General features: G+C 35.3%; 1 protein-coding gene across 1 annotated transcript; it reads left to right on the top strand.

The window, feature by feature from the left end:
- Positions 1-2,150: 2,150 nt before the first annotated feature.
- Positions 2,151-22,020, top strand: LOC149553485 (putative galacturonosyltransferase 14). The gene is made up of 6 exons (XM_089788930.1): positions 2,151-2,661; positions 2,768-2,823; positions 4,547-4,699; positions 19,829-20,410; positions 20,533-20,835; positions 21,164-22,020. Exons 1-6 carry the CDS (start codon positions 2,451-2,453, stop codon positions 21,458-21,460), a joined length of 1,602 nt encoding a protein of 533 aa, XP_089645056.1. The 5' UTR covers positions 2,151-2,450; the 3' UTR covers positions 21,461-22,020.
- Positions 22,021-24,477: the final 2,457 nt, after the last annotated feature.

The raw sequence follows: 24,477 nt of genomic DNA, 5'->3' as shown, positions 1-24,477 counted from the left end.
TACAGTTATTTTTTAATGTAAAAGTATAAATGTATTATACAAATATAGATATGAATTAAGTTTCCAACATATGATTTGATTTGAGATATTGTGACTTATCCATACCAAAAACTACTTCCTCATAATTGATTTTTTTCTTTCCAAAAACTTTCAATAATATCATATCCTTGAAAAGAGGTGGAAAAAATAGAATATGAGGGAGCCTCCCCAAAAAGGGGTCTTATAAGACATTTTAGTTTCAACTAATAACATTTTAAATAAATATTCAAATTCAACCAAAAAGGGGTCCTATATGAGGGATTCTAAATGTTCAAATCCTCAAATCACATTCTATAGTTTCCAAATTTTCTACGTGGGATGCACATCTAATCAGGAACTGGAGCAATACCAAGATCCCTTCGCTAGACTCTATGCCACAAAATTCCAAACTAAAAATTAACAGAAAAGAGATCGTTGACGTCCTTCCCCATTCCTCATTTGTGAAATTGAATTTTGATGGGGCTTCACGTGGTGACCCTGGGGTCATTGGTGTTGGTTTTGTATTACGAGATCATATCGAAAAATTATTATTGGGGTCCATTACTGCCTTCTACAAACAATCAAGTAAAACCCATGATATTGCTCTTGGGTCTCAGAGCTTCCATTCAACTTGAGGTTTTTCTAATTTGATTATCGGAGGTGACTCTTTGATTATTATCCATGCTACCATTACTAGGGTCTTTTTCATATATGAAGATGCAATATATTCTTCAACAAGTGTGATCCATGTTGCGCACATTTGAAGATCTACTCATTTGTCACACATATCGTGAGGGCAATGCATTGGTTGACATGTTTGCCAAATTGGCATGTGACGATCATAATCTTTGGCTTTTCAAGGGCTCACCAAATTTAGTAGTCTCAGGCTATTTCAAACACGTTTGGGCAAGATAAATTTAATGTCTTTAAATGTTGACAGGGTGTTTGGTGACATTGCTACAACTACAGGGATTTGTGCAAGGGGCTTTAATAGTGTGTAAAGCTTGTTAGCATGTGGGTAGCTTTCACCTTCCTATTCGCCTTTGAATATTTGATCATGGTCTGCCTTCATAAGGCTTTATTTGGATTAATATTGTATTTTCATAGTTGGCTTTATTTTAATTTTAAAATCTAACTTTTATTTAAAGCGTGATATTTTTTTTCAACTTATATAACAAACTCATGGAAAATAGTGTTGTAAACTTTAATAATTATAAGATTAGAGTTCTTTTGTTTGTTTATAACGAAAAATTGACCGATAAAAATGAAGTATAGAGAGCCCTAAAAAAAAGGCTCCTACACACAAAATCAAATCACTTAATCATATATTTTATATAATATATAAAATTCATAAATAAATTATAAAATATTAGACATATTTCTTATATCTAAAATTTGTAATTTGTGATTGGTGAAAATTAATCTAGATGTTACAAAATGAATGCAATAGTACATTGCCTACCACAAGTACAATAATGAACAAACTTTTAAATATTGAACATTTTAGAACATACACATATCTTTTTTACTAGACATTTTCAATAACACCTATACACATTTATTTAAAAAATCACAATAAAATCTCATAAATGAATTTAAAAAGACTTAGAAACAAGTTGTACAAATTATTCCCAACCCATAAATGTTAATAAGCAATTTTTAGATTTAACATGTATGCTTCTTCTAATTGTAATAAACTATGCATTTTTCACTACAAATTTCCCATCACACCTATTCATACTAAATCTCGAATGAAAAACATACACGTTTAATTCAAAAATTAATAATAAAGTTAAAAACTCCACTTAGTTCTTTAATCAAAATATTTTTCCAAAAAGAAAGACGAGATTAAAAATCTAAAATCGTATCCATAGAGATCAAAATATTTAAATGCATCCCCGTACGTAAAATTACCACCAATTTCTAACAAATTACAAAACACTACAACTTATGGAAACTCTGTTAATCAACAGTAGACATTACAAAGCATGCAAAGATCTGGTAGCGTAGACAGAGGGAATCGAGAATTTTAAATTGGGTTCGAAGATTCTTGACAAGTAAAGGACGGTATTGCTACCAACTGATTTTCGTTTGATAGAATTCATTTACCTGCAACTTCCAATGTGTTTGGTGTGCATAAGACTCGCTTCATTTCTTCATCAGTTGGGGGAGACTTCACAACCACCATTAAAAATTGCAATCTCTCCTCCTTCCTTGCTTTTCACTGCCACCCACCTTGCTTAGCAATGTGGATTCAGTTGTAGGTAACAACAACAATACTGTCGCTGTTAAAAATGTATGTCTACAGGGATTCATTCCATCTTGTCAAAGCATTTATTGTTTCTGGACATGCATTGAAAGAACATTGAGATGAGCAGGATCTTGTGATCTGTACTTTAATTTGCATTTTTTCTGTGCCTTACAAGTGTACAATGCAGCTTCACATATCTCCCAGCTTGAAGCATATCAGCATTTACACCACCAATGGGTTTTGGGGCTTCATGAAGGGGAAGGGCTCAGCGCGCCATTTTTCATACAGGAATGTCGTGTATTGCGTATTGATTTTCATATTTTTGCTGCGCTTTGTGTTCATTCTGACCGCTCTTGCCAGTTTAGACGGGGCAAATGGCTGTTCTTCTCTTGGTGAGAGCTGGAATTATTTGTTTTCTTTTGGGGAAGTTTTGTCTTCTGAAGCATTTGGGATGTGATCATTTGACCTGCTGGGTTTTTTTGTCCTGTGACTGTGCAGTTTGTATTGGGAAAAAGTTGGGACCCGGTCTCTTGGGAAGGACTAACAAAGCGCCTGTGAGTTAAAAGACATTGGTGTTTATTTGTAGCGTGTGGAATATGCATTGTTTATATGTATGCTAGAAATTACAGGGGTTATTTGTGCTTCTATGTATGAAGTTTTACTTTGGCTGTTATTTCTTGTTTTTGTTTCTATGCGTCTGGCTTTTAACTTTGGTTCATATTAGGAACCAAAGTGTTACTCTGCCTTTCAATTGTGAGGTTGGTTTTTGTTTCTCTGCGAAAGTTGCTTGGTTTGGTTGCTTTGTTCACCGTGGAAACTGAATTTGGTCGCTTAGGAATTGAGCTACGTGGTTGTACGTACATGGGTGGTCGTTTATTTGGTTAGGTTGTAAAATGTATTCATAGCCATGGTCTCGCACTGTACATGCACTCCGGAGTGTTTCTTAATGGATTCAGATTGTAATGGTACGGTTTTATCGGCGTCCAGAAAGCTAAATAGTCTCTGGACGCCAAAGCCTATGCTGTGTTGTGATATAAGGTTTAATTATCAAAACTACAAAGATTGAAACAAGAGCAGCACGTTCAAATCCATGCCGGACGTCTTCTTTATGAATGATAGATATTTTGTTACTAATATGGATTGCAAACTCCCTTGTTTTTGCAAGTATCGTCTCTTCAAGGAGTGCAGGCGATGAATTAACCATAAGGTGGGGACTTAGAATGTCCAGAGCAATGCAGGATGAATTATAAACCTGATTCTTCCAGCAGGATTTGGAACACGGACACAATCTCTATCACGAATCCTCCTTGGGTGTGGTCCTGTGATGTCATCTGAGTTGAGCTCTACTGTTGTGGCTTTGTAGTTTTTAGGGATGGGATTTGTGCTATAAGTTGGCGTTTATTGGATCAGGCATTGTAGTTACAGTTTTAATGGGTGGCCTCTGTTTCTGTGTGAGTGGTTATTTTGGCGGCTTTGTTTAAATCTCGTGGTGGAAACTAATATGCTGGTTATTAGATTGAACTCTGCATGTTGAAGTAATAGAGACGTTTCTCTGTGTGTGGTCTGTTTTTCTTTCGCTGGTTTGTTGCATATATGTTGGTCAGAGTCTTAAGAGTTTTTGGTCAGTTCTATTTTCTATTTGGATGTGTTTATATTTAATTATTCATCTTTAATGAAAACTGAATTTGGACCCAATTGTCCTCCTCTAGACGGTTTAAACCTACAGAGGCATGGCGAAGTTGTGGAATCTAAACAAAAGCTTGAAAAATAAAATAAAACTCTGAAATTTATTAATTTATTGGTTTGTGCTCTCCAGGTCAAATAATATGGGCGGTAGTTTACTTGGCTCTTTTGTTTATGGTGGGAACAGAAATTGGTTGTTCATTGATTTGATTTTCGTAGCTTATTAATTATTTTGTGGATTTATGTTTCTATATCTACTTTGGTTGCTTTGTTTATAATGGGAAATTGAATTAGGTTAGATATGGCATTGAGATCTGTAATTTTAGTTATGTGCTCGTATTCTGTTTCTGTGTAGAGGTCTTACATTGGCTGGTTTGTTTAGAACGCAAACTGAAATCGGATTTTATTGGGTAAAGATCTTTAAGTTAATTACATGGGCAGTATTTTCAAGTGATACTTTCTTGGTCTGCCTGGTATGTCCGATGTGAATTGAATTTGAGTGTCTACTTGAATTGAGTTCTCAAACTTTAATATGCGATAGTTTTATTTTGTCTAGTATTTTTTATGATGAAGACTAAAAGAGATTTTGTACAGAGATTGGCAAAGGAGATATATGAGGTCCTGCAAGCAGAGACTGTAGAGATTCCAGAAGGCCTGACAGTTCCGGACACATTTGAAAGTTTTGTTGCTGATCTAAAGGCAAATCAGTTTGATGCAAGGACGTTTGGTCTCACGATTAGGGCCATGGTATGTTCTTTTTTGCTTTGGTGCCAAAATTGTTTATTATTAAGTGTCATAGTTTTGGGTTACGATGAAGTCTGGTCTTCAAGTTATGGTCCCCTGCAATTATCATCACGGATAAAATATCTCACGAGTTTATTCAAACCATTGTATTTATGAAATGAATCAAATTCAAGTTTTATTTCAACTGAAACTGTCCCTAGTCATTACAGGTTAAGTGTCCTGGGTTGGTGTTGGTTAGATCAAACAGATGCTTATGTTTTTACTAAAGTGCTCAGTCTTCATTTAATTAGTCTTACCTATATATCCTAGGAATTGAAAATGTGAACCCCGGGTTTTAGAATTGTTGGACTGGTATATCATTAGCGAAAGCTTCTTCAAAGAGGTATTTAAGAGAAAATCAGAAATGCAAATGACATCCAGAACCACACTACTAGTATTAAGCATCAGCACAATATGAGATAATAATAATTAGTTGGTCTGGAGCAACCTTGTTAGAGTTTGAGATCACCCATAGCTATTGCAAATAGCTAACATGGTTAGAAAATGTTTGCTTTTCTGATGAAAATACTACCAGCAGATAAAATGTGAAACCATTTATGTATCAGAGGAAAGACATTTTACGGTTTAAAATCCCTGAAACTATTTCTGGCGCATTAAATATGAATTGCTATTTCTGGTGGCATTAAATATGAATTGAAAATTCCAATCGACCAGTTCTTCCTCCATTTTGTCTTGTTCAAAGGTGCAACTTCTTTAACATTCAATGTGGACGTTGATCCACTTTTGTACCAGCAGCAATACTGAACAGAGAGTCTCATGTTTCCACATTCCGGACCAGTAGTAAATGTTTCTTTATCATATGTATCCAATTTTTAAATTCTTTGCCATATAATATCCCCCTTTATACAGGAAGTAAAGATATGGTGGAAATTCTAGGCAAATGGTTAATTAGGTACTCTATGTTAGCAAGGCAAAATAATATGGAGTGATGGAATGAACAAAAGGTCCAGCAGCACTGCATAAGGGGTTGTGTAGAGGCAAGTAAAATCTTGTCACATTTATTAAAAGAGCAACTGGAGATACTGAACAATGGAATTACAAGTCCTACTTGGAAGAAATATTGATTGTAACTGAAGAGGAGTTACATTGATGATTATAAAAATGAGCACGAAAACAATGATGTTTTATAATGAAATTAAAAAGGGTGGTTGTGTAATTCTAACTTCATTAAATATTGGGCTCAGAAAGGGCATTAAATACCCGGCATAGAGAGGGCAATGGCCAAAATGATAAGTCCAAGCTAAATGATCAATGGACTTAAAGGTGTTATATTTAACAAATGACCATTTGCTGAAGAAGATCACAAGGGATTGGTAGGATGTTTTGTGATTTTATACAAATATAAGTGAGCAGTGCTTAAAGCAATCTTCAATGTGCATTGTTAGGCATATTTTCTGCTTGCATATTGTTGAAAGGTTCAAATATTCGGTGATATGCAGGAAATGGTATCAACTCATGGGTAGTGTACAAATAGAAAATTACTAGTGTAACATTTGCGCTTGGGTATGTTGGAATGATGGGACATTGGGACAAGCTTCCAGGATGGGGGGAGGGGAGCCAAAGGGCCTCAATTTCAAGATGACGGTAGGGGGGAGAGGAGGGCAAGGGGTGTCATCATCAGGCTATCTACTGTCACTGTCTAACTTCACTCATCACGTTTCTATCCCTGTTAGGAGATACAATTCAAACACCAGAAACCACTTCTCAGATACTTTGTCTACACACTGTCTTTTGTACATCACAAATAACATTCACATGCCTTTGACTTTCTTCACGTGCACTTGTCCACATCATTAGGGCATACTGTAGAACATATCCTCAGCTGCGCTTGACCTCATCATCAATACACAATCTGTACGACCTTGTTCTTTGTCTGCTACTCTGTCAGTCTTTATAGAAACAATACTATGTTGACATTAATGACAAACACAGTCATGAATGCAACATGTCAACTATGCTAATAGGGGGGGAAGGGTGTTGTATACTATACATATAGAACTTGAAATGCTAGTTATGAAATGATGTTTCAGTATAACATACCATGTTGAAATACTTGAACATAGAAAAATTGCAACAAGAATCATAACCATTGAACATTCAACATAGTACATACCAAATAGTAACATTCAAAAATCAAAATTCAAATAGAAATTGAAGTACCTATCCTAGCGGCAACGTGGTTATGAAATGGCAAAGGTGGGGGTACTTGGTTACTCCAAGTACCTGATGCATGGATGTTTGGGGACAGGTACTTGAGGTTTTTTTAGGGGGTGTGGGGGGCAGGGGTGGTTACGAGTCCTTGGGTTTTACTGAAAATTACCAGACAACTATACACTATGATCTCCCTTTTTGGCTAAGCTTTGGATGCATAATTCTGATTGCAAGATATACTAATGTAATTGAATGTGTATGCAAGGTTTCTATTTTAAACTTGTCTAATTCTTTGGAATGTGGTGTATATATTCAAGAGTAGTAGTGCATGCATGAATAGTTAGTCGACTTGGCACCCATTGCATCTAGGTGATGCTCACAAGGATGAAACATTGAGAGTTCTCAAAAAGTCATTCACCAATACTACTTGTTGATAGGAGTTTTATGCCACTACAACATGTAGTCAAATGCTTTGTATTCCGGGATGAAATACCAAATGTCAAACTCTCTCTTCAATAAGGATGCTCATACACTAAACAATGTATATGGATTGTATGATCAAATGAGACAACCCCCCAAGGTTCCTTTTTATTGTGGACTTAATTTGGTTGTGTTGACTATTACAAAGGGACTTATGTTGTTCATTCAATGTACATCAACTAATTCAACTTACTTCCAATCAAACAAACTGCAAATGGAAACAGTTCAGAAAACTACTCTACTCCTAGAATGCAAGAAATTGTGGATGTCTTTTTGACTTTGCTAGACTTAGTTTAACCATTGAACATCAACCAAGCTAGTGCAATCTCCTAAGGTAGATGTAAGATGTTCATTCTATTACAATTCCATTAACACCACCCTTCGATGCATATCAGTGAGCAAGTAATAATTAAAGTATAGCTCATAAATATGTCATTCAACCACGCAAGGCAAACTTACAATCAACAAGCAGCTAATGGTTTGGTCCAAGCAAGTTTGCCAAAGATGCATCCAAAATGTTGTCCACTCAACTAAACACTACTTCTAAGCAACATGAAATGAAATCCTAATCTAAGTGAGGAAATAAAGAAGCCATGCAATATTTCAAAGAAACAGAAGTAATCCACCATGAAGACCAACACTGAATCAATAATTATATTGGTAGCATTATGGAAATAATTTCAATAAATCTCTTTCTACTCTACTCTGTCTTTAATGAGTTACAAATGAGGAGGCCTTGGCCTTTTATAGTTGTTCAGTTACAATGAAGGGCCAAGATCAATTCAAGATCAAGTGCCAAGATTATGCCAACATTGCCCTAATCTACCTAACTGCAACAATTGTGAAATGCTTATCCAATTACATGAAGGCACCGCCATGTTGGTCAATTAGAAAATTACATTGCTTCCAAGAGCCAATAACAAAGTGGATTAGGTCGAAGCACTATGTGGATTTCACATGCACATTTGGCATAAAACGATTTATCAATTTTGGACAGGTACATGTGCAAACCTGAGTTCTCCAATTGACTGGAAATGGATAGATGCCACATCAACATTCTTATCTGGCATATATGTTTTCATTCTTCTTCTCCACCTTCGAGATTTGGAAATCCTTGATCTTCTTGAAGTGATTAAGTCTTTCATGGAGCTGGATCTTTCAAAGTGAACTGGAAATTCAAACTTTTGATAGTTTTCTCTACTTGTAGATTTGTACATTTGTTCACTCTCCTCCATCTTGATTTCTTTCTTTGAGTTTGCATTTTCAGTTTGATCCTCATCGTAATCCTTCTTTATCCACGAGCACCTTTTCCTTACAAGAGAAAATCTTTATAAAGCTCACAAAATGAGAGTAAAAACAATATTGAGGAAATTTGAAAGTTCACATGATATGAAATTGCATCTAGATTTGTTTTAAATCAAATTTTCTCTTCCACTAAATCAACTTGATCAAGAATTCTTATTGAAATAAGGAGGCAAATTGCACTTTGATCTTGAACTTTCTTTGGTCCGAGATTATATTTTCATAATTTTCATGGAAATTTTGATCTTAAAACCCACTTTAATCAGACTTGTTTTGATGAGTTCTGATTTATGCCTTGGAATGCTCATATTTCCCAACAAGAATCAACAATTGAACTATAATCTGGATAAAAACTACTGTGGAAATTTGGGTGATGTCAGAACAAAAGTCGTAAGAGGGGAGTAGGTTTCCACCACATTCTCAGGATTGGGAATCCTGAGAGGGGAGCGGATTCCACCTTGCTCTCTGGAATATCTCAAAGGGACTTGATTAAGAATTTGTTTACTTAGCCTTTTCAATTCATACTTCATGGACTTCAAGTTCATTTTTGAGGCTCATCTTCACATTTTTTGTTCTGATTTTCATTGTTTATCTTTAATCTCCGTCACTTTTCATGCTTATCAACTTGCTTAACTAATGCCACTTGATCTGATTTCTATTGTTCATTGGTCGAATTATGCCAAGGATTGGAGTTTAACTCTTTTCTGTGATAAAATCTGATATGTAATCATGAATTCCTCCAAGTTTGAAGTCTGAACCTGTGTCTCTTTATATGGAGGAGATTGAATTCTACCATATAAATTCGATTGGCAGCTTGAAAACACCTCTATTGATGATAAGAATTAGCAAGGAATGGAAGTTCTTTTCAAAGCTAGGAGTGGAAATTGAGGTTTGTCAGGACTAGGAATCCTGATTGGTGTGGATTCCACCTTACTGTTGGTACTGGAAATCTTGAGAGGGATGTGGATTCCATCATGCTTTGAGGACTATTTCCTTTGCAATGTTAACTCCTAAAATCTTAGACTTCATTTTCCATGATTTTTTCCTTCAAAATTAATCTGATTTTCATTGGATCTGCTCTTCAGATTCTGACTACAAGACCTAGAAATTTGCTCGATTTACCCTTCCACCCATTCATCTTGGTTCCTTTCATCAATTAAAGCTTGGATCTAACATTGTACTTGATTGGAGACCATCGTATCTTGGGTGGAAATTGAGAGGTTGTCAGGATTGGGAATCTTGAGGGGTGCAGATTCCACCTTACTGTTGGGACTGAACATTCGGATAGAGGGAGTGGATTTCACCATGTTGTCAAGATTGGGAATCTTGAGAGAGGAGTGGATTCCACCATGTTGTCGAGATTGGGAATCTTGAGAGAAGTGGATTCCACCATATTGAGATTAGGAATCTTGAGTGAGGAGTGGATTCCACCATGTTGTTGAGATTAAGAATCTTGAGAGGGTTGTGGATTCTACATGTTTTCAGGATTAGAAATCCTAAGAGGAGAGTAGATTCCACCACATTTTTGGGATTATTTCAAAAGGCGATTTTTTAAAAGTGTTATTAACTTATTTCTTCCCTTTGGAATCCAGGTTCTCTTTATTTCATGAGAAATTTCCCCCTTTTTAATCATTTTCCCCCAATTTTGCCTCAGATCTGCTTGTTGAATTCTCCATTTACATTTTTGGATCCCTGATCTTTTTCTTGATTTCAACTCCATTCCTCACTCCACATGTTAATGTCCCTTTAAATTCTCTTCATTACAACTCCTCACTTCATGTCTTGGTCTTATCCCACTTTAGTGTTCATGGTGATTGTACTCCAACCTTATTCCTTTTCATCGTCTCTCTACCATCTTGTCAAGGCAGCAACCTTGTATTGTGGGCTAGACTCTTGACTCCTAAATGGGTAAGTTTCTCAAACTTATCTCTTAGATTTGGAGACTTGATACCAACTAAGACCACCTGAGATCACTACCTTACTTCGAAGTGAAAAGAGGGGTCCCCATTTGCAACAGGGCAATGATGTGAAAACCTCACAAAGACTAGCACCCACCCAAAGAAATGTTGCTGAACATTTCAAGGATAAATCTTGTTTGGAGCCTAATTTTTTTGATCAGTCCCATTTTCACCTATCAAACAACTAAGAAATGTGCTCAAAATGGAAGAACCCATAAATTGAGCTAAGATCCTTCATTCTCGATTATTTTCATGTGTGTAAGTGTATTCATAGTAGTTAGCTATCTAGTGTTAATAAAATATATGGATTGTGTAATCAAGTGAGACAACCCCATGTTTCCTTCTTGTCGTGGACTTAACTCAGTTATAATGATGTGATGTGTTGGTTATTGCAAAGGGACTTGTGTTATTCAATGGACAATAACTACTTCATCTACCTTCTAACCAAACAAACTGCAAATTGAAAGGGTTTAGAAAACTATTCTACTCCTAGAATGCAAGAAATTGTGGATTTCTATGTGTCTCTACTATACTTAGTTTACCATCAACATCAACCAAGCTATTGTGATCTCCTAAGGTAGATGTTATATGTTCAAACTATGACAATTCCATTAACAACATCCCTCAATGCATATCAATGGGCAAACAATAATAAAATTAAAGTTCATAAGCATGTTATTTGACCATGCAAGGCAAACTTACAATCAACAAGCAAGTTAGTTTAGCCATTGACATTAACCAAGCTAGTGCAATCTCCCAAGGTAGATGTAAGATGTTCAAACTATTACAATTCCATTAACACCATCCCTCAATGCATATCAGTGGGAAAACATTGAACAATAATCGAATTAAAGCTCTTAAATATGCTATTCGACCACACAAGGAAAATTTACAATCAACAAGTAGCTAGTTGTTTGGTCTAAGCGAGTTTGCCAAAGATGCATCCAAAATACCTTCCACTCAACTAAATGCTACTTCTAATCAACATGAAATGAAATCCTAATCTAAGTGAGGAAATGAAGGAGCCATGCAATACTCCAAAGCAACTCAAATAATCCACCATGAACACTAATAATGAATCAACAATTACTTTGATAGCATTATGGAAATAATTTCAACAAGCCTCTTCTGCTCCAATGAGTTACAAATGAGGAGGCCTTGGCCTTTTATAGTTCTTCAATTACAACGAAGAGCCAAGATCGATTCATTATCAAGGGCCAAGATTATGCGAACATTTCCCTAATCTACCTAACTGCTACAAACATTAAATATTCATCAAATTATAAAGGCACCACTATGTGGGCCAGCAAGAAAATTACATTGCTTCCAAGAGCCAATAACAAAGTAGGTTGGGTAGAAGCAATATGTGAACTCCACATGCACACTTGGCATAATATGATTGATCAAATTTGAACATGTAATGCAAACTCAAAATTCCAGTTGGCTGGAAATGGATAGATGCCACATCAACATTCCCATATTGCAAATATTTGTTTTCATTCTTCTCCACCTTCAAAATTTGGAAATCTTCTTGTTGGCATGGCCTTGGACTTGCTTGTACTCGAAAACTTGATGTCTCCTTAACCTTGATCTTCTTGAAGTGAGGAAGTCTTTTGTTGGCATAACTGATGCAGATTGTGATGAAGAGAGGTTCTGGTATAGGTTTAATGTTCAGTTGGTTAGATATTGTGTTGTCATTGATGTCAACTTAAGTAATATTGGTTGACAGTTTACTGCTGGCATTGTTCCAGTAATGCAGAGTTCAATTCAGTGTTGTGATAGTATTGGAGATTGAATTGGTGTGTGCGATTCAAATGGGAGACTCAAAGATGTCGCGCGATGTTGTATGTTGGATTGCGTAAGTTAGAGTCAAGACCAGACAAAGTAATGATTGAATGAAGTGTGACAAGGAAACAAGAAAGAAGAGTCAGTGACAGATGAAGATTGATTTGATTGGTTTATCGAATTTGTGTGGATTTAGGAGTTGTGTTTCAGTCTCCATTACCTCGACTATGCAATGTGATTGTTGTTGCAATCGCATCACATGATGATTAGTGTATTGGAAGACATAGTTTCAACGGATTGAAGAGTGCTCTGTGAGAAGTCCATAAAACACTTGGAATAGTTTATGTTTGATTCTTAACTGGTGATGTTATGGCTTACTTTGGTGAATCTTTTCGTAATTAAAGGTGTTGTGGTGATGTGGCAATGTTATGTAATGATGACTTGGCCTTTAGCGATCGTGGTGATCAAATTTCTTGGGGTCATGCAAGCATGTTGGAAAAGTAAAAAGGTCTTGTTGTTCTTGGTCAAATCGATGTGCGATTGAAATTGGTGGGTGATTGGAATTGGAAAATGATGGATTAGAGTTTGGTAATAGGTTTTGGTGGGCTAGAGGTGAGATTCAAATATAATATGTTTTGGTTAAGGCAGTGGCCACCTTAACAAGTAAAAGTTGTATTTATATTGTAGTATGATGTTTTTGCAAGTTCTAGATCATGAATGTTGGGTGCGGTGGAGCAGTTTTTTGATTATCTGCAAGAAGAGGCATAATTCGTACCTAATTGGACTTGTACAAGCAAGGGAGAAATGCTACTCTTAGATCATCTCACTTGTTGTGTCCCAACAAGTTCTCCAAGCTAAATCCCTTAACTAGATCACTCCTAAGAGGGTGAGCAGGATCCTAATAGGTCTGAGGACTAAATCCCTCAATTGGGTGACTCATTAATTTGAGTTGTAAATCCTTTCACAAGGTTATTTTCAACAAGGCTAAAGGAAAATCCCTTAATTGGGTGACTCCTAATAGGGTCTTCTCTTAATTGAACTGTATTGCAAGCTCCTAATAGGGCTAGGCCTTTAACTAGACATACTTCAGAAGAGTGCAAATATTTGTGGGTACTAATTCCTACAGGGGTTTTCTCTCTAACTAAGGGTTTCTGCATGAAAATCTTGGTGTTCTTGTATTGCATTTTGTGGATGGTTTTATGAGAATATAATGACATTGAACTATAAAAACAAAATATTGATAAATTTATTGTTTAATATTAACTTTGAAGTTTAAGTATAAAAGGACAAATGTCTTACAATTATTGTGTCAAAGTTTCAAACTAATTACATATTGAAACTGAAGCGAAAAATTGACATGCAAACGAAAAACAAAAACAGAAAATCTTATCTATCATCTACACTACCTTGCCATGCTCATCCATTTTAAGGTCCTTAGCTAGCGTTCCTTCTTGGCTATTCCTCAAGAAACAAAATGTCATACTCAAGGAAGTATGACAATCATTGTGTCAAACTTCCTTCTTTTTGTTTGTGTTGGAAACGACAAATTTTGTGTGGGAGACAATGGGATTTTTCAGGATGCCGTGGTTGATAGGATCCTGTAATTGGAGATGCCTCCTATAAGTTCTTTGTTATCAGAGATGCACCCTAGTCTGTAAGACATGTCTTAGAGGACTGGAGACAAGTCGCCATGCAATCTAGGTGATTTCTCATAGGGACGAAGCATTGGGACTTCTCAAGAGGTCACCATATCAATCCTACTCTAACTCAAGTGCACTTGATCATGGAGTTTCCCCCAAGACCAATGTTAATTTTGTGGATTGCTGCAAATGTAGTTGCATTGCCTTTTTGGTATATGTCTTCCAATGGCAGCAATATTACTGTTATTTATATTAAGGAAGAGACACGGAGAGACATGTCTACTCATTAGACATGCCTATCCAATATTATCTAATTAATATAATAACAAATGATTATTTAAATATATAATATACACTACGAAAACTAGCTGTGTTTCAATGGACATGCGAAAAGGGCTCTATTGTGAATGGTTCACAAGGCACATAAATTCGTTAAGATTTTGCAAATGGGATAGCAAGCTAAATGGGCTTGGTTGTTGATGTTTGGTAGCTTTAGTTGGTGAAACCATGAGAATAAGTGCATATGTATATATCCCTTAATCGAAGCGAACTCGGCCCAATCTTTTATTTTAAGATTGAGCTGAATACCGAATGAATGGGAATAGAATAATTCGGCTAGAGGAAGGTATTTGTCTAATATCTAATATTCTAGATTACTTGATGGGGTCGGTGGATCAGTAGATCCAGGCCCGGGGGGGGCAAGGATCTGCAATCTATTCTAGCTCGCACCCAAACTGAGCTGAAGTATGATGGTTTGTATTTGTGTCTATTAAAAGTTAAGTTGTACATGTAACAATATATATAGAAAAAATATGAGAAAATGTGTGAAGAAAACAAAGATTCTGAGAAAATGTGTGAAGAAGACAAAGATTCTGAAAAAATGTAATATATATATATATATATACATATGCACTTATTCTCATAGTTTATCCAATCGAAGCTACCAAACATCAACAACCAAGCCCATTTAGCTTGCTATCCCATTTGCAAAATCTTAACGAATTTATGTGCCTTGTGAACCATTCACGATAGAGCCCCTTTTGCATGTCCATTGACAAACACAGCTAGTTTTCGTAGTGTATCAAAACAGTACCTCTTATAGCTCATCCATTGAATGGTGTTTTGACACACTATGAGAAATATCTCCTACTTGTCGATGACAAAGCTTAAGGAGTGCTAGAATGAATGGCTCATGCGACACAACATTTGCTGAAGGTTTTGCAAATATGGTAGAAAACTACGTGAGCTTGGTCTCAGGGGAAACTCCATGGTTAAGTGCACTTGAGTCAAACTATAACTGGAAAGAGTAACTTATCAAGGAGTTCTGATGCTTCAAGGTGAAATGTTCATGCAAATGAGAGATGGATTCATGTGAACCACCACCAATGAAATATAGGGTGGCTGAATATGACTAAAAAACATGCAGTCAATAAAACTATAAATATCATATAACTTGACACATTATAAAAAATACCTCTTGTTAAAATTGTAATGATCAAAATGTTTGAGCTTTTGTATAATCCAAAATAAGTTAGCTTGAGACTACTTTAGAATCTTAGATATGCTTCTGAAAAACTGTTTATGACATGCACATCCATCAAGGGATTTTCTGTTTCATTGTACCTTGCTAGTAAGATGATCTTTATACTGAAGCTGTGGACATAACATTGGATTCTTAAGCTGTGAACTTAAATCACAAAATCCAGAAAAATGGATAATTGGAATTAACAATAGATGATTTGGAGTGTGTCAGCTTCCTATTGCATTCAAATGTGTTGCAATGTGTGCATCTTGATTCCTAAGTTATTTTAAACGAGCGCCAATGACTTCGTATGGAATAGTAAAATGCTTTTTGAGGTTTCTTCGGTTCTTTTTGAATTCCGAGAAAAGATTGTTGATATACTTGTTAAGCCAAGTGAAAAACTAATATCAGGTGTTGGGTGAAATCTCAAGAATGTATCAATATAAAACCTTATCATTATCATTATCCATGCACATATTCATCTTTGGAAATACAATTAAGAATGTTGCACATAGTCAATCAAAGCTGTCCCCAAGTTCACCGCAAATCTCATCTATTCAAGTCTTAACTAAAAGCTTAAAGTTTTATTCCTGAACAATTTGTATTGAAATCTTGTTTCTTGCTTTTCCGTACTTTTATTATAATGTAAATCTCTTATTATTATAACATAATAATGATATCTTTTATCATAGTTTTATCGAATGACCTTGAATTTTTCTTGCCTATTTGTGGACATTTTTGATGATTCTTCAAGGCAAGAAGAGCATTTTTATAAAAATACAATCAAGCTATGCATCTTATTATAGCTGAATTTATACTATTATACACAACATTCTTCGAAGCATTGCTTGAAGCTTGAACTGTTACACGGAGCACACATTTTCTTCTTATGAAGTTTCCAAGTTGGCAATAACTATTAGTTAATATTGTTTGGAGTCTTGACCTAATCTTCAATTCTTAATAACCAACACTTGGGAACTAGGGTTTGTGGAATCAATCTTGTTTTTATATGTTGCCTCCTTGAATTCTTAAATATCCAAACTGTCCATTTCACCAAACTGACAGTTCTGTTTCACAAACAAGTGGCCACTGTTGATCATCAGCATAATTTAAATCCTAGTGAACCGATATTAAATCTTATAATTTGCAGGTACAGAAATAAAGTTCCAAAGTTTTGTATCTCAGATAGTGGTATCCAATAATTTCAGTGAAGAGGTCTAATCTAACGTGCACGTGTCCTGGAACAATACCTCTTGTGTAAACCTGTACTTCTTAATTGTTCTTGGCAATTGTTATATGGTAGAGAGAACTAGGCAGGCCATTTAGGGCACAATAACAAGGCCAGAATGTTTATTAAGAAATATCTGCAGGAAAAGAGGTGAAGGCTAGATCAAGTCTTCATGTCTAGAGTAGTAACATCAATATTTAACATAGGAAACTCCCAACTCCTGAGCCATATGTGGTGTCATATAATATCCTCCTCCTCGTCCTCCTCCTTGCATGGGGTTGAACCTAATAATTTTGTATGACATTGTGAATTGTATGCCCTGCAGATGTTTTTTTATCATTCTGTGATGAGTTCTTTATTAACAAGCTAATATAGAGTTTGAAAACTGAAGTTAAAAAGTTATATTGTCAAAGCATGTAGGCAACTGAATTTAATTCCTTTCAAGCAATGTTACTGGATACTTCCCATCCATTGTCTAGATATATGTATTAGATACCAAATATGGATATGATATCTTGATAGTGCTTGGATATTGTATCCAGACATATCCATAGACAGGCTTATTTTTGGGACATAACCGATTTGTTTAAACACCACACTGTCAGGTACCATATCCAGTATACAATTTGGAAACATTATTCAAAATTTTCCTCCAAAAGAAAACCATAAGGAATTCCTCACCCATACACACAAAAATCATTATAGACACAAAACACGCACACATCTAAATCTTTGAAGATATAAATGCGATGTAACCAATGAGGCCAGTTGCATGTTCTACTGGTTGTGGTTTGCTTAAATGTATAAATTTTGAATTGGGTAAAAAACATCCATTTTTGAGTATGGCATACCCTAACAGATGAGGTCAGGTACGAGTCTGTAGGTTTCTAATTACTTGGTTAAATTTACAATGTTGATTCAGGTAAGAAGAAATCCAATTCTGGGTTGTGGTTAAAGTTACATTGAGTTTTGGGTATTGGTTAAGTACCAAATTTTATTCTGGGTGTGGCATAACTCCATTGGCAATGCCAGGTAGCATCTTAGCTGATGGGTACCACAACATAAAGCTAAAACAACACCAGTCTGCAGTGTGAAATTTGTTCAGCTGCTAAAGAACAAACAATTCTAGCTCTAGCTTTTGCTTCTATTAGCCTACGTGTAAGCCAATTCAAGATTAAATGTGTGCAGATTCAGAAATCTTTTTCTTTTTGTACAGGAATAGATTAATGTAGAGTCATTTGTGGTGTTTTGGATACAGAAAAGATCCCAGGATATCCAATAATGATTTGTTTCTGTTAAAGTGTCCTTGAAAAATCATAGAGGATAAAAAATGAAATATTTCATAGATAACAATACCCAGAAAAAAAATACCCTGAAACTATATCCATGTGTTTCCAGTCAAAAAAGTTGGAAAGATCTTTGAGATTCATAGCACCATACCCACCATTAGCAAGAAACATTTTACCTTGACAGATTGAGATTCCTTTCCTGCTCCTTTTCAGATTAGTATTTTTATCTTTACTGTCCATGAACACCGTCCTGGTGCACAAATAACTATAGGATACACACTGGAAAAAGTGCTACTCTGATGACACAATTCAAAACTTACATTCCTATGATTGTATTTTATTTACTTATTTTGCATCTTTTGAGATATACACCAATGAATTATGGTTGATGCAGTGAGTAAATATGCTGGAGAATCGACCCTAATCAGTGATGCTTACTCTTATTATGCTGCTGAGGTTTTCTTTGAGTAATCATCAACTTTTCTAATTTCTGTTTGAGTTCTTAGCAAGAAACATTTTACCTTGACAGATTGAGATTCCTTCCTGCTCCTTTTCAGATTAGTATTTTTATCTTTACTGTCCATGAACACCATCCTGGTGCACAAATAACTATAGGATACACACTGGAAAAAGTGCTACTCTGATGACACAATTCAAAACTTACATTCCTATGGATGTATTTTATTTACTTATTTTGCATCTTTTGAGATATACTCCAATGAATTACGGTTGATGCAGTGAGTAAATATGCTGGAGAATCGACCCTAATCAGTGATGCTTACTCTTATTATGCTGCTGAGGTTTTCTTTGAGTAATCATCAACTTTTCTAATTTCTGTTTGAGTTCTTAGCAAGAAACATTTTACCTTGACAGATTGAGATTCCTTTCCTGCTCCTTTTCAGATTAGTATTTTTATCTTTACTGTCCATGAACACCGTCCTGGTGCACAAATAACTATAGGATACACACTGGAAAAAGTGCTACTCTGATGACACAATTCAAAACTTACATTCCTATGGATGTATTTTATTTACTTATTTTGCATCTTTTGAGATATGCACCAATGAATTATGGTTGATGCAGTGAGTAAATATGCTGGAGAATCGACCCTAATCAGTGATGCTTACTCTTATTATGCTGCTGAGGTTTTCTTTGAGTAATCATCAACTTTTCTAATTTCTGTTTGAGTTCTTTAAATAAATAGCGTGTGTTTTGATTAAATAATCATATTCATTTAAGTGTTCCTCTATATATAGTTTAAACACGAGGGATTAAATTATAATCTGTAAAAGCACTTATATTAGATAAAATGCTTATGTTAATTGGGAAAAGATAGGAAAAGATAAGACTTCAATAATTTATGAAAGCGTATCCCAAAATTTTGTAGATTTTTCTAGAAAACATAGAAGATTGAATATTTAAAATTTATGTATTGGTGACCATGCACAATTGTATTCATTGCAATAATGAGATTAATATCCTCTAAATCAAGCCAGCTTTGCACAGTCGTTTGAACCAAAGCAAGAGCTCTAATGCTTAAAAATGTAAATCACATTCCAATACAAACCATTTAGAGTAGGAATAGGACAATATTGCATTAGCATGATTTCATGGTCAGAGAGTGTGTTAATTATAAATTGGTTATGCTAAAATAATTGATGAAAATGTTGCCACACTGTAAGGCTTTTACAAGTTTATGATTGGGAACCCTTTTCAGGTGGAACAACTGGAACAGAAGAGGCGGGATGCAAGGATGCAGGAATATTTGTATAGACATATTGCAGCAAGCAGCATCCCCAAAGGCCTGAATTGCCTTTCTCTAAGGCTGGCAGATGAATATTCCTCCAATGCAAAGGCTCGGAAGCCACTACCTTCACCTGAATTAGTTCCCTGTCTTATTGACAACTCGTATCAGCATTTTGTTTTGGCAACTGATAATGTCCTTGCTGCATCTGTGGTAGTCTCGTCAGCTGTGAGGAACTCTGCCAACCCAGAAAGGATAGTCTTTCATGTTATTACAGATAAGAAGACATATGCACCAATGCATGCCTGGTTTTCTTTGCATCCTCTTCCTCCAGCAATTATTGAAGTGAAAGGTCTTCATCAATTTAAATGGATGACAAAAGATAACATCCCTGTTTTGAATGCCATGAAGAAGGACCATGAAATTCGAAGAAACTATGATCATGACAGTGTCAATGGAACAAGCCCGAGTCCCACTTTCATGGCAGCTAAACTTCAAGCGCAAAGTCCTAAATACTTCTCAATAATGAACCATATCCGCATATATCTCCCAGAGGTAGACTTTCATTCGCTTGTCATTTTTACTTGAAGGAGCAAATCGGGACTTACTAATTATCTATGCTTTTCTTAATGTACTTGAGACATCTGATAGTGCTTTTCTTGATTGTTTGTGAACAGCTTTTCCCGGACCTTCAGAAGGTGGTTTTTCTGGATGATGATGTAGTGATACAGCATGACTTGTCTCCACTGTGGGACATTGACCTCCATGGCAAGGTAAATGGTGCCGTGGAAACGTGTCGAGGAGACGACTCTTGGGTTATGTCAAAGAGATTCAGAAGTTACTTCAATTTTTCTCATCCTCTTATAGCAGAGAATTTTGATCCAGAGCAATGTGCATGGGCATATGGGATGAACATCCTCGATCTAGAAGCATGGAGGAAGACAAATATCAGAGAGAATTACCACTTTTGGTTAAAGCAAGTAAGATTAATGTTTAGGTTTTAGATTTTTACTCTTCATTAGTCCTAATGCAAATGAGGCCATCACTGATCTTGGTTTTTAGATTGTTTCTGAGGAGCTAAAAGCTCCACCTTAAGAACTGGATGGAAGCAATCAGTCCTAAAAACCTGCAATCAATTATGTTATAGAAGTCCCCGCTCTTTTGTACAATAGCCAAAATCATTTCAAGTTTGCAATACATTTTCTCTCTTTGATTGAATATTTCCTTCAAGAGGGTTGAAACCAGAGACTTTAAAAGCGGCAAAAAGTTGTATGCAGATAAGTAATAATTTCCTGCTTGTTTTTGCAGAATCTAGATTCCAATCTAAGGCTCTGGCGTATGGGCACTCTGCCACCAGCCCTAATTGCATTTAATGGGTTTGTTCATCCGATCGATCCATCTTGGCATATGTTAGGATTGGGCTATCAGCCTAAAACCAATTTTGACAATATCAACAAAGCTGCTGTCATTCACTATAACGGCAGGGCAAAGCCATGGCTGGACATAGCATTTCCAAAGCTAAGGCCTTTGTGGGCGAAATATGTAGATTTTTCAGATGATTTTATCAAACGCTGTAATATAGTAGATTCCGAACTCTCGACATAACTACTTTCTTTCAATCTTTTTTTTGGAGATCAGCTCTACAAAACAAGGATGAATAGTAGGCAATCATTGGTCTCCCTGTAGATTCATCGGGTGTAAGTATAAGATGAGCCTTATTCATTCTCTCAATTGTCATTAACTTTTTGGTTTAAGGTTTCTTTTGTATATGCGAACGCGGGGATTTGTTCCCAGAGTAGAGTTTGTTCTTGATGGACATATTCGGAAATTTTATGTTTGACGAATCAGGTGGCAACGCATAAACTTACCGGATTATCTGTTTTGGAAAGTGGTTATCGAGATTAAACGTCAGATGACGTTTTTCCTTGTGTTTCCTTTGGCTTGAATCATAGAATGTACCTTTTCCACCATATGAATGCAATGTAGCGAGACCATTAGCACACTATACGGGTGCATATAAGTCGTCTAAATATAACGTATGAGACTACTAGCACAATATACAGGTGCATATAAGTTGTCCTGTCCTGTAGTCACTGGTTTGAATCACATGTACAGGAATCTAATATATTGATTTATGAAAATTATTAAATGTATTCAAGCTTAAATTTTGATTACGAGGGAAAATAATCTAACTTTAAATTTAGAGATCTATGTTTAGGACGTTGAATATTACTTTTTAAATAAAAATATTTTATCATTCTTATTAATATTAAATCATATATTATTTTTTGTTTACTTTAAAAATGATCGTATTATTTAACTTGACTAGCAACACGATATATATTTATTAAGCTCAAAAAAATTTAAAATATGTGAAATTTTATTATTAATTTATATTACTTTTTCTTTTATTTCTATTTTGAAAGCAATAAAGATCAAAAGGCAAGAGCAAAGTTGAGTTGATTTTTTATATTAATATATTATAACAATATATCTTTGAATTGCAAGAGTTTCAATTTGAGAAGGTATATTGATCGAATAATAATAATTAAAAAGTACTGTGATAGATATTCCTGTGAGTACGTTTTTTAAATATAGGCATCTTACTATCTTAAGCTAGAGTTTAATTACAAATTACATCTATAATATAATTATAAATAATAACTTAATCTTATATTCTTATTTATAATTGAACTGTCTGACTATCAATATAATATAATCAACACTTTGGAACTAGTTTTGAAGGTAGTGAGCATTGTTGATATTTCTTTATTCATCTCCTCCCTCCCTCCCTCCCTCCCTCCCTCTCTCTCTCTCTCTCTCTCTCTCTCTCTCTCACACACACACACACACACACACACACACACACACACACGCGCGCGCGCGCGCGCGCACGCACACACATTTTCTCTCTGTCTCTCAAATACAAAATTATATAAGACCAAATATGCATAGAAGAGGCGAAAGGCATACAAACTTATATGAGCCACACACAAAAAGTGTTGTTTGGATCTCATAAAATATGCACTCACATTATAGCTTGGTATTTTACCTAAGTGACAACACAATGACAATATTTGGTATTAAATATAATCAAAGTGCATTTTGTCAAAAAATGACTATTTGGCTATGCTTTTGTACATTGTCTCAATGCACACACCTAGAACTAAAACTAATAAAAGAATGAAGAGTTTTCAAAGGAAAGTACCTTGCAAAAAGAACATTGATCCTTCCTAAAATGTGAAGGCCACAAAATGCCAAGAAGGCCATAATTTTGATCTAAGATTCAGTTTACATTTTAAACTAATTGCTTTATATGGAATTGTTGAAGAAATAGTAACCATGTACAAATATACTTGTCTTACAAAAGGTAGGCAATTCATTGGTAACCCTTTGATATTGAAACAAATAGTTGCACAAAAAGACTAAAAATTAAGCTTCAAGAAATACTCTTGTGATCTTGATCTATTAAGGCATGTTGAAAGTAAAAGTGGGATGATAAAAAGACAATAACACATAGGAAAGGGTGCTCAACATGTATATTACTCTAACTATAGGTGACAATTGTAGTTTGTAGTGTCCATAATGGTTGTCATACCGACAAAGAAATATATAGAAAGGTAAAATCAAAACTTATTAACTAATTGATTATGAGCACCAACACCACAATACATTGAGAAAAGTTAATTGAGAAATATCTTCAATTTTCTCAATTGATATTACTTTAGCTACATGTGTTACTCTTTCCCACACGTGGATTGTTGAGTTACACGACCTCTTTTTTTTGCTTTGTCATGATTATTAATTATCATCTTTTGTGATAATTGGAGTGATGTACAAATCTAAATAAATCTCAAACATCATAGGGGACAAGATACATATGCAATACATTTGGGAGTTGATTCAAGACTATTAGAGTAATTATTCTTTTACGCTTATTAATTAGATCATCTTGATTTAATTAATTAAGTTATTTATTACTCTAGTTTACTTAAGCTATCTCTTAGGTGCATATAATTAATATTTTATATTAATTATATTGCACAACCTAGTTTTATTTCCCTTTAGGGTTTCGTTCACCTTTAAGGTTGAACTCTTGTATTTTCTTTTTTGTTATCTTGGAATACATTTTTGCTCTCACTCCGTTGAGATTTTTCAAGCTATGCTTTTTTCCTTCTCTGGTTTCTCTTTAGCACAAGTTATTTGCATGTAGGTGTTCTTGGTGAATTGTGAAGTTGGTTTTCACAACTTCTACATGGTATCAGAGCTTCCTTGTTGATGCCTGGTTTGAGATCTTGAAGCCGTGATTCGAAGATAGAAACCCTAGCTTTTTCAAGGTTTTTTTCTTCAATCTAGAAGAGGCACTTTTTTTTGTGCACTTTGGGTAAAAAAGAACGTCACCATCGTGCTCAGAAGGCCTAGTATAGTCGAAATTCATATATAATTTGTAGATTTTAGCCACCATAGCCTTTGAAATTTTTTTTGGGCCTCATGAGGGTTGTACGAACACGAAAATCGAGAAAAAAGAAGAAAAAATCGTCTTTCAGGGCATTCCGCCTAGCGGCCACTAGGGCACCACCCCAATGTTGTCGGTGCACCGCCAGTGCCCGGTTTGTGTCCCG

This window comes from Cupressus sempervirens, chromosome 6 (assembly GCF_028749045.1).
Source record: "Cupressus sempervirens isolate cs-2001-9-10 chromosome 6, ASM2874904v1, whole genome shotgun sequence".
Taxonomy (NCBI): Eukaryota; Viridiplantae; Streptophyta; class Pinopsida; order Cupressales; family Cupressaceae; genus Cupressus; species Cupressus sempervirens.
This window is presented reverse-complemented; position numbering and strand designations above follow the sequence as displayed.

What these genes read in the sequence shown, in the direction of transcription:
- LOC149553485 (XM_089788930.1), top strand. Translation starts at nt 2,451, where the DNA reads ATGCAGCTTCACATATCTCCCAGCTTGAAGCATATCAGCATTTACACC. An exon ending in AAATGGCTGTTCTTCTCTTG is followed by an intron (nt 2,662 to 2,767) that starts GTGAGAGCTGGA and finishes GTGACTGTGCAG; the next exon opens with TTTGTATTGGGAAAAAGTTG. An exon ending in GTCTCACGATTAGGGCCATG is followed by an intron (nt 4,700 to 19,828) that starts GTATGTTCTTTT and finishes AACCCTTTTCAG; the next exon opens with GTGGAACAACTGGAACAGAA.